This window comes from Berghia stephanieae, chromosome 4 (assembly GCF_034508935.2).
Source record: "Berghia stephanieae isolate SIO BIC M18660-M18661 chromosome 4, UCSD_Bste_1.3, whole genome shotgun sequence".
NCBI lineage: Eukaryota > Metazoa > Mollusca > Gastropoda > Nudibranchia > Aeolidiidae > Berghia > Berghia stephanieae.
Window position 1 is genome coordinate 61,410,464 of NC_088363.1, and position 13,929 is coordinate 61,424,392.

The window sequence follows — 13,929 nt, forward strand, 5'->3', positions numbered from 1 at the left end:
TTTCACCCTGTAATAATCCGCTGTTTGATTTAAAAAATTGTTGTTGACCTTTACCTCCTGTGGCCAGCTCAACCTTTGAATACATGTTTCTAAATAGCTTGACAAATTTTGAGCTCACACCGGATTTGATCAATTTTGTAAATAATGCGGATCTGTCAATAAGGTCATATGCTTTTTCATAGTCGATAAACGCACAATGTAGCTTCTTCCCTTTAGATAGCAATATCTCGATAATTCCATGTAGAATAAAATGGCAATCTGCTGTGCTCCTTCCCTTTCTAAATCCATATTGAACCTCGTTTAACACATTCTCTCCCTCCACCCATACATTTAGTCTTTCATTCATCACTCTTGTAAACAGTTTTCCTATACAACTCATTATTGTTATCCCTCTATAATTGTTCACATCTCTTTCATCTCCCTTTTTAAAAATCGGCACAATTCTACCCTGACTCCATATCAAGGGGAAATATTCCAATTCCAGTATCTTATTGAAAATCGATAAAATCAGTAATTTGATTTCTGAAGTTGCATTAATAATAAATTCATTTAACATATTATCCACTCCAGTAGCTTTGCCGCGTTTAAGAGCCTTAATTGCTTTGTGTAGTTCCCCCATCTCGATTGGCTTATCTAAAATGTCTATATCTATAATATTCCTTATAATATATTAGTGAAGTATTATCGTCTAATTGTTCTCGTTTGTTGGTTTTTAAAAAATGTGTTTGTTTTTATTTGTTTGTTGTTTTTCATTCTTTTTTTATTGGGGGGTGGGGGGGGGGGGGTATTTTTTGGGTTAGTTGAAGACGGAACTTCTCGAGGTAAGCATTTGTTGTTCATTTTTGTTCTGTTTCTTGAATCTTTCTTTGATATTCTTGCAGGTGGTCCTGTTGTGGTCAAGGCGGACATTGAGATACGATCCATGGGTCCCATCTCAGAAAAGGACATGGTGAGTATTGTCATTGATATAGATGGAAACAGGTGAGAGAGTGTGTGAGAAATATATATATATGTATATATATATATATATATATATATATATAGAGAGAGAGAGAGAGAGAGAGAGAGAGAGAGTGATAGAGAGAGAGACAGTGAGAGAGAGAGAGAGATGAAGAGAGATGGAGAGAGAGAGAAAGAGAGAGATAGAGAGAGAGAGAGAGAGAGAGAGAGAGAGAGAGAGAGAGAGAGAGAGAGAGAGAGAGAAAGGGTGGGAGGGGGAAGGGAGTGAGGGAGAACAATCTCTCGGCATCATTATGTGTAAAATGAGTGCATGAGCGTTAACATCGTTATCTCTGTCGAAATAAAATTGCACTATTTCCTAACAGGCGTCATGTCTCGTCCTATCTATTTAGGTCATATTGCGGTATATATAAATGCTCCAGTTTGTTGGGTTTTTTAAAGATTGTTTGATACAAATATATCTTAAGGTGCTTTCTATCTTCATTAGACATATTGTTTACGATAACACGCCTTCACTTAACAAAAACATGATGTGTTGTGATTTACAAATACTGATTTTGCAAGAAAAAAATCCTTGCTAATTAACAACTAATCAAAAATCCAAATTGATATTCAAGAAAACGGTGGAAATGGTTAATTTAATCAATTATAATTGATTATCAATCACTTGTCATATTACCCTATCTTATCAATTATTATTGATTTTAATAATTATCAACCAATCGCCAATTGGTGGACATAAATACATGGAAATCGGACACCAGAGAAATAGTTGTTGCTTAGAGGATACTTTTACCATTACTTCAAGTTGAATGTTTTCATGGAAGTCGTGTATATTTATTTTAGATAAAACAAATAACTTTGCATAAATGGAGGTAGACTCTCGTAAAATGATTGTGCGGCTATGTGATCTAGTGGTAAGCCATTCGCATTTAGATCGAAGGTCCCACTCTGAGCGGCGCATACTTGAGTCATTGAAAAAGGCTCCTGTCTAACTCACATTCGCAAATAACTTCGATAATGTTGAGTATTCTGGCTTATCAAAGAGATATTTAAGGGAACATGAATCATTGGAAGTGTAAGATGAGGATCTGAAAAAGTGTGTATGAAACAGCGCCAGACAAAACAAGAAAGAAAATTACACGAAAAAAAAACCCAAACATCCAAAGATTTTTCAGCCAGCCTTGTCTTCCCCATTCGAGGCAAACTGATATTTTGGGATCTTTTTTAATTATTTCTTGTATTTTTCTTTATTGCTTTGTCTGGCACTATTTCATGCACACTTTTTCAAATCGTTTTTGCTCTAAATCTCATTTTCTTCATTCCGTCCATTCTGACAGTTTGACATGTGGGCCACAAAAAGCCAAAATTAGTTCAAAAGGGTCGATAATCAGATAACTGCACTACTCTGGAAAAAATTGCATCTAAACATTTGGCCAGAAAACTAGTCCTTCAAATATCGATTAACATAAACCAACCCTCATCTTGGGTAAAAAAAAACTTTCAAACCTGGGACTTCACAAAGTCTAAAAAAAAAATATTGATCTAATTTTAATTTTTTAAAAAATCGTTAAGCGAACAAGAGCTGGGTACAAATCATCCCCGTTATCCGTGAAATCGACGTCGAATTAGTGTCGCAAGAGAAGATAGCTTGGTCGTAACAAACGTCAGTAATGATAAATAACTGAATAGAAGGGCAAATAACGCAAGCGGGCAGATCTATAATTAGCCGTGCTGGACCGGAAGATACTGGTGGTCTGTTCGTTAAGCCGATGTTTTTATTGGATTAATTTTGTAGGGATATTTGGTTCACTCGCTGTAATTTGATAGACTAATTTAATAAGTCATCGGGGCTGCATTGTTTTTTCCCTATCAATTTCTTTTTATTCATACTGCTATAGAATTCTAACGTTTGGTCACTTGTATTAAATCAGTTTGTAAATGAAGTTGGCATTTTAGAATCTATTAGGGATTTTGTACGGCGATGTAGTCTAGTGGTATGACACTCGCCTTCGAAGGTTCGGGGTTCGAAACTCGCTATGAGTGACGTATATTTGAGTTCTTAAGCTATGTCACCACCACCCCTCCACCTCCTCACAACCAAAAGACTCTCTAACAATAAAATCGCTCATTTTTGTTGTTGCTAAAACACTTCAATTATGAGATAGTCTTATCGATTATATTAAGTAACCTATCGTATCAAAACGGTAATGCGCCGGGGTGAACCAGATGAAAAAAAAAAGCATATCTAAGCTTGAATTCTGTGGCCCATTCATAAACACGATAAGGCACATTTTCTTGAAAAATGAATTATTTTAACAAACTAGTGGAGAACCCGTAATATTTTCTGGGAAATAAAGGCTATAACGAAAAGGCATTCATCTATTTTAATTATTATACTTTTGTATTGTGGAAATTAACATAGATCGAGACGAATCTTTTGAGCCATCAACGATCAAAATCGGTCAGGTAATAAAATCTGTAGGTGCGCGCAAATGAATCTGGCAACAGGGCGGCAATGTGACGATTCTCAACATCAAATGACTGATTGTCAGATTTTATAAATAATCACTGATTCAAGGGGTGATAGAAATAGCCTTACTTAAAAATAAATAAGGTTTGCAAGTTACTCGTATATCAATCTATAAACGTAATTTTAAAATTGTTATATTTACCAGTAATTCCATGCTCGTTGGCAAATCTTTAACACGGGCTAGGGCTATACTGATCAATGCCAAACCCTAACACTTTTTTTTCTTTAAAAGAATAGATATGTAAATCACTCATATACTACACCTGAGCACGACGAGAGATTGTGAGTCGCCTTTTCAAAAGATTCAACTTTGCATTCTGACCAGGGACCAAAGAGAGCTATACCGAAAGCCCTACTTGCCAGGGACCTATCGATCTGAAAGCGACAACAAAGCAGAAAAAGAAATACTTATGTCAATAATTTTAGAATGTCAAAGAAAAAATTTGATAAAATAAAGAATACTACCAAAATAATAATAATAAAAAAAAAAAAAAAAAAAAATAATAATAATAATAATAATAATAATAATGATATTATAATAATAATAATAATAATAATAATAATAATAATAATAATAATAATAATAATAATAATAATAATAATAATAATAATAATAATAAAAATAACAAGAGAACAAAAAGACCTAATATTAATTGGTCAAATTGAAAATAATCAATCAGCAACATTGTAAAAGCGGAAGTACAAGTTTTGGGCTTTGAAAGACAATCTCGTTCGTTACATTTTTACGTCAGATTTGCGTTAGAACTCCATAGGTCATATGGTTTCATCTTATTCTCAATGGGTAGGCCCCTAATGTAAACTTGGTCACCCGGAAATGAATCCAGAATTAATGATTATGTGTTATAGCTTTGTCAAGGGACGTGTTCCTTCCGTGAGGAAAGCGAGTTGCACAGTCGCTCACCAGCCGGGATATCTTCGCAGTGCTTGCTCGCCAAAAAGTGGGGCTAAGCAGTAAGCGCTCCCGCACCGCATCGGCCAGCAAGTATTCTACTTTGGTAACGCGAAGCGCCAGCTAAGCTAGCATTTTTGTCTCGCTTTGCCTCAGTAAAGGAATACACCACTGGTAGGACGAATGGTTAATTGAGCTTTTTAAAAGTTTGATTCAAATGTTTGGTTTGCGTCCCACGTTCCCTAAAGATTTGGAAGAAGACATTTGTTTCGTAAATAGAGTGTCAAGCTTAGATCCAAGGAAATATCTTTTTTTTTTCATCTATATGCCAACTGATTAATCATTAGTGAATAACGCATCAAGATTATAACATTTAATCAAGTGTTTTATGCAACGCACGCCATTAATTAATTAATTGATTAATAATTTATAGTAATGAAAATTTTGAAACGGATTTGTATACGAAAAGTATCCAAGAAGTAGTATCATAAATAAAAAATAATAAAACCCAATTAAATGGCCACCACGAAAAGGACGAAAACGAGACAAACGTCTGATGTCTCCACAAATCTTTTGACAAGCTGAATGCTGTGATGATTGGAACTTTATTTTTTTTCACCCATATACAACAAGGACAAGCGTATAGCAATTCAATTCAATTCAATGCTTTACATTTAGGCAGCGATGCAGTCTAGTGAAATGACACTCACTTCCGGATCGGAAGGTCTTGAGTTCGAGCCTCGCTCGACGCATAGTTGAGTCCTTGGAAAAGGCCCTTCACTCACACTTTCTCACCGTACTAATGTGTAAAATAAGTACCAGGCCGTTAACAGCGTTATTTTGTCCGAAAAAAAAGTAACATCGTCTAACAGGCGTCATATCTCGTCTTACATGTTAAGTGTTGCTGTTGGCCTGGGACCCCCTGTAAAGCGCTTTGAGACTTCGAGTGGATATTGCGCTATATAAAAACTCTGATTTTAGGCAACTGCCAATACAAATCATGCATTAACTTAGAATTTCCAATTAACAAATCAAAATAGGTAGAATCAATTATAATCCAAATAGAAAACCACTCGCTTGACTAATTGGGAAACATATAAAATACAGGTAATTCATATTTAAGGAAACAAAATAAGATAGTAAAAGTCAATCGCGATTTGAGAATGTAATTCGGTACCACGCAAAAACAGTTATCATACGCATTATGAGAACCATCAAATAATTAAAACAGATAATAGACATGACATTATGATATTAATCATGAAGGGTTTTATAGGCCAAAATACCTTTAAATACCCTGTCATATATTATACAGATATAACTAAATAATAGTTAAACAAAAACAAGAAAAGCTCGAATTGATTCATGGATAATATATATCGTAAACGTTAATAATACACAATATCGTAAATGTGAATAATGCGCAATGTCGTAAATATGAATAGTATATAATATCGTGAATGTGAGTAATGCAGAATGTCGTAAATATGAATAGTATATAATATCGTGAATGTGAGTAATGCAGAATGTCGTAAATGTGAATAATACACAAGATCGGAAATGTAAATAATACACAATATCGTAAATTTGAATAATTCACAATCTCGTAAATGTGAAAAATGCTCAATATCGCAAATGCAGACAAAGGTCAAGCTAGTGTATTAAGAATAACTTTTTATTATATACTTACTGTTCATAGTCATCATAATTATAAAGAAAAAACATCTCATTGTTCATACGTATATCAAGGCATGGTGTTTTCTATCAACATCATTGATGAAAGCATAATAGACGATCTATTTATGTTGTTCCCGATTTTTTTGGTATTAAAACCAGATGCATTCCCTTTTCTGACTGCTCGTTAGATTAAATGAGTTCTGTCGAAAGTTGGGAGAACATTTGGTGATGAATATACGTGACCAAATAAAAAAATAATAGAAAGATGTATATTTATCTATTTGTTCGAATTTCCCAGATAATCGTATGAGGATAAGCGAATTCGGATAAGTGCACATCAGTATAGTATTGTCTTTGCACCTTACCCAAAAATTATTGAGTTCGATACCCCTCTGTGCAGTGTGGCCTCGAGTATGTCACCTCCCTGGTTCATTTTTCTCACGCATTGGGTATTCCTGTTTCCTTTGGAATATACTCTAAAGACAAACTCCTCATAGAGAATGAATAAAGGGTATATCATTCATTTTCTTTTAGCCATTTAACCAGTTAACTGCTGTACACTGGAAAGACGTGTATTTTAAAAATTTGTCCAGAAAACTCGTTCTTCAAATATTGATCGATTTAAATGACCCTCATCTTGCAAAAGACTTGGTGAAGTCCCAGGATTGAGAGTTTTTGCCAAGATGAGGGTCATTTAATTTGATCAATATTTGAAGGATGAGTTTTCTGGCCAAATTTTTAAATACGTGTCTTTTTAGAGTACCGCAGTTAACTTGTTAAATGCAAAAGGATGGAAATAAATAAAAGGGCATTTTAGTTCTTTGTAAGAGATATTTAACTAGCGCTACGTATGCATAGATTGCTCACAAAACATCTTTTTCTATTGGTTATATCAAAGTATAATAACTGCAAGGACAATCATGAATGTGGGAATATTTCTCAAAGGAAATGCCCCGTTTTATGTCATTTTTATATGTAAACTGGGCCATTTTCTGGAACAAATAGACGCCACTTTTTGATTTGAAATGTAAATGACCATTCTTTTGTACACCTCATTTGCTAATATTAATGTTGTGCGTTTAGCCAATAAAAACTCACAGCATCCAGCCGGATTTAACGAATCAACACACAAAACGTATGTGTAACCTTGAACGTGTATAGTCTGATTGATAGAATTTAGTGAGAACCACTCATAAAAATGACTGGCAAAAAAAAAAAAAAAAAAAAAACAATATTAAAGAGCTAGTGACGTCTATGTCCTTCCTTCTATAATGATGACATTTTCAACTCACAATATCTCAAAACTGTTATATGTTAGGGAGATATTGATGATGAAAATTTAATCTATGGAAAATAATTTCTTTTGAGTAGGTTAATGTGTTTTAATGAATAGCCAAAACATAGTTTCATAGAAATCATAAATAGAATGGAAGGTGAAGTGTCCGAGTGGTTTAAACATTGCACTATGATCCAGAGGGTCCTGTGTTTTAGCCTCACTTCTGGCAATTTCATTTTTTTTTTTTTGGGCAAGATTATTACCCCCCCCCCCCCCCCCGTGTCCTCATTTGGTTACAGTTGGCATCAGATTGGTGGATTATCTATTTTCCTTTGGCCATGACCTATATCTATATGTACACGCTTGCAGGTCTGATTACAGAACGCAATTATTGGCTTGAAGTGGATGGACACCATTTTGAGTTGGTTTGAGAGTATTTCCATTACAACAACGACCCCATAATAAAACGGGTTATCAATTCAATTCAATTCAAAGGTTCATTTTTAGGCAATTGCCTATATAACTCATACAAGAATATTATATTTCCAATCAACAAATCAAGTAAGTAAAATCGTAAATGAAGCAAAACAAACAATAATAATAATAATAATAATAAAAATAATAATAATAATAATAATAATAATAATAATAATAATAATAATAATAATAATAACAACAACAACAATAATAATAACAACAGTAATGTTAAGTTATCTAAAGGGTTAATTAATATATTAATTGTTTATCAGACCTGCAAGCATGCGCACGTCGACCTTGGCTAATTGGGGCGTCCGTTTGCCCATTGACGTGTTCTTTCTTGAACTACTGAGTCGACATCTTAAAGTTGTACGGAAAGGATAGATTCAGGGGCGTGACCATATTAGTTGACTTGGTGCCTGGTACCGCACCAATCTTTTAAAAATGGATTACAGTATTAAAAAATATAATAATAAAACTGATAAATGGTATATACCGCTTCTAACTTATTTGAATAATTCTTTTCTATTTTTTTATTTTGTATTTATAGTATGCTTTAAGTAATTTTCCTCTAATTCGGGCACCACCCTATAATATAAGTATGCCACCCAGTGGCTAGCCTCATACTGTGTATTTTGTGTATACATGTCCAAATGGTGCTATGTTTAGGATCAAATCAAATTTATCTACCACAAACGCTTCAATTTTCAAGGATGCAACAAAACATGAAATATTATTTAAGCCCATGTTTTTCACATTCCTTAGATATACTCTATGGACTGTTATTTTCGTCAAGTGTGGGCTGATCGCCGCCTATCCTTCAATTCCAGTGTTGAACGTGTCAATAAACTTATCCTCAACGTTAAAATGCTGGACCGAATATGGAAGCCTGATACGATATTCGGTAACGGAGGACACGCTTACAGACACACGATTACCACCCCTAACATGTTCTTTAGGCTAGGTGAAGACGGCACCATTTTGTACTCTCAAAGGTATTTATAAGTACGAAAACCACAATCTTTAAATTATCTATGTTCCCCAATGTTATCACATTCAGACGATTTGTTTTAGAATAAAGTTATAGCAATGCGGTCTTTGATTTTAACCAGCTAACTGCCGTACTCTGGAAAACATTTATTTAAAAATAAGCGAAGTCCAGGTTTTAAAGTTTTTGCCAAGAAGAGGGTCATTTAAATCGATCGATATTTGAGTGACAAGTTTTCTGGCCAAATTTTTAATTCATGTTTTTCCAGACTACAATAGTTACTTGGTTAATCATTGATGTCCTCTTTGAAGCACTGCAATGGGCAGGCGTGAGATATACCTCAATCATTTTCGAGATGGATCCTAAAGAAAAGGTTTCTTGTGGAATGAATGGAGGGATATTTTATTTCAATGTTGTATTTTTAAAAAAATGCTAAAATAACCTAAAACAATTATCTTGGAAAGAGTGTTCAATAATTCATCAGCCTAAACGATGGCAAATTTGAAAACTGTAATTAATTTAACGAATTCCTAGAAAGAGATCTAACTATAGCATATTACATTTCCACAGATTGACGATCAAAGCGACATGTCCAATGCATCTTGAGAAATTCCCTATGGATACACAAGAATGCCCGCTACAGGTTAGAAGCTGTAAGTTGTACATTTCTATTTTACCTTATTATCTACAAATCACGTGATGAGGCAAAACCTTTACTTTACTTATTATTTCTTTCTATACCTTCTTCTCTTACATTTGTTGTAGTCGACGTCGTCGTTGTTCTCCTTTTCTTCTTATTCTTCCTCCATTTCTCTCACCTCTTCATTTCTACTCGTAACCTATTTCTCCTCATCTCCGCACTATTTCTCCCTCCCCTTCACCTCCTCCTCCTCCTCCACCGCCAACACCAACGCCTCCTCCTCTTCCTCTCCCCCTTTTCTTATTCTTCCTATTCTTCTTCGTTTTTCTCCCGTTCCTCCTCCTCCTTCTCCTCCTCCTCCTCCTCTTTCTCCTCCTCCTACCCTTCTTCTTCTTCTTCTTCGTCTTCTTCTTCTTCTTCTTCTTCTTCTTCTTCTTCTTCTTCTTCTTCTTCTTCTTCTTCTTCTTCTTCTTCTTCTTCTTCTTCTTCTTCTTCTTCTTCTTCTTCTTCCTCCTCCTCCTCCTCCCTCCCTCCCTCCCTCACTTTTTCCTTCTCTTACTCCTCCTCCCCACCATCCCACACTTCAATAACTATTACAATGACAATTTATAGTGCGTATGTTTTGGGGCTCATATCGTTTGTTCAACATGGAGATAAAATGAATATGCATGGGATCTCAAGAAGATTGGATGATAAATTCTATTGTTTATTTTTTTCCGCCGAGCACTTGTCGAAACCTGTTATATTATCTTTCATCCATAATGTTTTCATAAATGGGAAGAACAAGATGTTATTTTTTGCCAATGTTTGAAATACATTAGAACGAAATATTAATACATTTGTAATTATTTTTGACAGCATGACGGGGCAACATTTATTCCCAGGTTCTCTTACCGCTTTTCCATAAGTTCAAAACATAATTTCCGGATGCCAGAATTAATCAGCCATCCACTGGAAAAAAATCATCAAAAAAAAACCCCCTCTATTTACAACGGATATTCTCGCTTCATTATATAGATATTATATGTAATGTTGGATATGTGTTTTATTGGGTATATTTTTTTTTTTTGGATTTATCCTCGAATCTTAGAATTTGTGGGGGTGCCGATAATTCGGTAGAGCGCTTCACAAGCAACAGGACAAAGATCGATCCCGGGTGCAGGCGAGATTTTTTTCCGACCGCCCTAGCGTCCTGCAAAAAGGGTAGTGAGCAATTGCTATTTTCCGTTGCACACTTTCGCTACAGGGATAAACTCGGCTCCATGGGCTTTATGGCTCTGAAGGACTATAGATAGAATGAAGTTGACGTCACGAAGGTCCTTGTTATAGTTTTTTTGCCATCCATATTTATGAGTAATTCTCACTAAACTGTATTAACCAGACTATAAACGTTTAAGGTTACACATAGTCTTGTGTGTTGTCCGTTATATTTCCGGATGGCAATGTTGTGAGCCTCTTGGCCAAGGGCACATTATCTATATATGAGTGACCAACCTGATCAATGTGGTGTTTTATATCAAATGAACCAGATGCTTAAAATGGAAGTTAAACAAACAGAAATAATAATAATAAATTTTAAAATGTGATAAGTTTGATAAAACTTTTGTTTTTCGCATTAAAACAACCCTATAGTCATTTCACCAGTTAGCTGCCGTTCTCTGGAGAAACATGTTTTTTTGAAGACATGGCCAGAAAACTCGTCTTTCAACAAATATCGATCGATTTAAATGACCCTCATCTCGGCAAAAACTCTCAAACCTGGGCCCTCGTGACTTATCCGACTGTACTAAAATAATTACAAAACGTCCACTTCTTCTATCTTCGAAGGGTCCATTCCATTTTATCGTTGTTATTAATATGTTGTCTTTTTATTTTGACCAGAATATTATTTTTACCAAGAGATGACCTCTTAACTTCTTATGTTTTTGTTTTGTTCGTTGTCTTTTTGTGTTTTGCCGTTGATAATTTGTGTGTATTCTTAAATTGATTTATCGATATTTGAAAATTATTTTGCGTTGGTTTGAGAGTATAATTTCTATTACGTATGCATTACAACAATTAATTAACCTACAACGATTTGGGGAAGGGAATCAGGCCTGAGAATAAATACGTGTCGATTTTTTCACTTTTTTTTTTCAGTTTTTTACCCATTTCTATAAAAAAATTTCTCTCGCTCGTCTCCGTTTGGAATATTTTTTATCTTTCTATCCCTGTGTCCCTGTTTTGATGGCTCTAGGCTACAGAGGTTTTGTCGTCGTTTCACAATGTCTTCGTATGTGAGATCACATTATTGACAATGAAGACTCTCTAATCGGATTAATCCGCTCTCGAGAGAAAATGTAACCAAATCTCAACAGTATTTACTTTAGTTGTATGTACAATCCCCCCCCCCCCCCGTAAACTCCTCACCAACATCATTGAAACACACACACACACACACACACACACGCACACACACATACACACAAGATTAAGATAAAGTATACATTCGTACAAACACACAAACACACACACACACACACACACACACAGAAATAGAGGAAGAGAGAAGTGAGGAAGAGAGAGAGAGTGAGTGAGAGATAGATAGAAAGATAGATAGAGAAAAAAAAAGAAAGAAAGGAAGAAAGAAAGAGTGAGAAAGGAAGAAAGATATGTTTTCAGCAAATGTGACCAAACGTCTCAAAAAAAATATTATGCCGGGATGGTTTAGGGGATGAAAATGAACCTATAACCAGATACGAGACTAACCCGAATGAATAACCAGATAGTGGACGTTCTAATTCATTCACTCAATCCCCCCCCCTCTCTCTCTCTCTCTCTCTCTCTCTCTCTCTCTCTCTCTCTCTCTCTCTCTCAGTGTGTGTGTGTGTGTGTGTTTTGAGTCCATATGTTTTGTTTTATTCAGAATCGATCTCTAAAAGGTTAAACGTTAAGGATGTCTCTTGATTATATCGTAGCCATCGTAAACTTAAAGCCTGACACAAGAATCTTCTAGGACTTATAGTTTGACGTCATTTTAAAGGTTTGTGCAGCGTCCAGTGAGTTGTCGTTAGTAGAACTCAAGGAAACAAGTGATCCCATTGGTTGAACTATTAAATACAACCCACGATTTGTTTTCTTTTGTTGCCAAAGACTTGCCTTTTGACGTCATTTTTTTGTCAGTGTCAGGCCATAAGTTTACGATGACTAGGATTATATCAACATTAAATTCATCATTCGGTATTTGGTCCACCCCTATAAAATGCTGGATTAAGTCGGTTATCTCACAAATGAAAACAAATCAGATTTTATTGGTTTTTAGTGTCCTGGTGAGATCCACATCACATCATTCACTGCCGCACTCTGAAAAAAAACACCTAGATTTGTAAAATTATGCCCAGAATGATAATAATAATAATAATAATAATAATAATAATAATAATAATAATAATAATAATAATGATAACAATAATAATAATGATAATAATAGTAATAATAATAATAATAATAATAATAATAATAATAATAATAATAATAATAATAATAATAATAATAATAATAATAATAATTAATAATAATGTACTTTATTCATCCAAAAGGAAATTTTTGTACTCGTAGACTTCAATTATCGCTCGATTGAAATGACCCTCATGGAAAAAAAAACCCAAACAAACCTGTGAGTTCACCAAGATGTGGTCATTTTGATGGATTGATATCCCAGGTTTGTGAGTTATTGCCAAGATGAGGGTCCTTTAAATCGATGGATATAGGACGAGTTTTCTGGTCAATTTTTTTTAATACAACTTATTTTTTTTCACGTTACGGCAGTTAACTGGTTATCAAAAATTGTCAAAAATTTTGAAAATAGACAAGAAATTGAATCCAAGGTACAACCAGTTGATAAGGAACTTCTGGCCTGACCCAACCCCATACTCAAAGAAGCTGTACGGCAGTGAGGACGACCTCAGGACCACTGTGGGCTTCATTCACCAGACCGGTCTGACCATGTGACGTGACGGGAACGAAGAAGAAGAAGAAGAAGAACAATCATGATATGTCTAGTGTCTCAAAGTTAAATAAAAGGCTCAGCAGCACGACCTTTGCTTTGTACCCGAAAGTTACTATAAGTTCGAATACCCCTGCGCTGTGTGGTCTTGAGCAAGTCACCTCACCCTAGCTCAGTTTGCGGTGATGCACTGCGGCTGACGCCTAGATTACTCCAATATTCCCATTAAATAGACACAAAAGACAAATTTTTCCTATGAGAATAAAGGGAATTTATTTTATAAATGACAACACCCCCCCCCCCCCCAAAAAAAAAAGAAAAAACCCCGACATCAGTATCATATCATTTCTAGCTGTTTCCTTGATGGTTGGGTCGCCTGACGTTCCCTTTTAAAATTTCTAGGAGGGAATTTACCCTCTTACATTATATTGAAACAACTTCGTCTATTGAATTGTTTTGATTTGGGTTAGACAGTGTAAACCT

General features: G+C 34.9%; 1 protein-coding gene across 1 annotated transcript in view; it reads left to right on the forward strand.

The window, feature by feature from the left end:
* Positions 1-13,929, forward strand: part of LOC144970959 (gamma-aminobutyric acid receptor alpha-like) — an 89,182-nt gene that overhangs the window by 14,643 nt on the left and 60,610 nt on the right. The window contains exons 2-4 of the mRNA XM_078911173.1: positions 882-949; positions 8,599-8,828; positions 9,392-9,474. Of these exons, the coding sequence (XP_078767299.1) occupies positions 882-949; positions 8,599-8,828; positions 9,392-9,474 (381 nt within the window). The remainder of the gene's footprint in view (positions 1-881; positions 950-8,598; positions 8,829-9,391; positions 9,475-13,929) is intronic.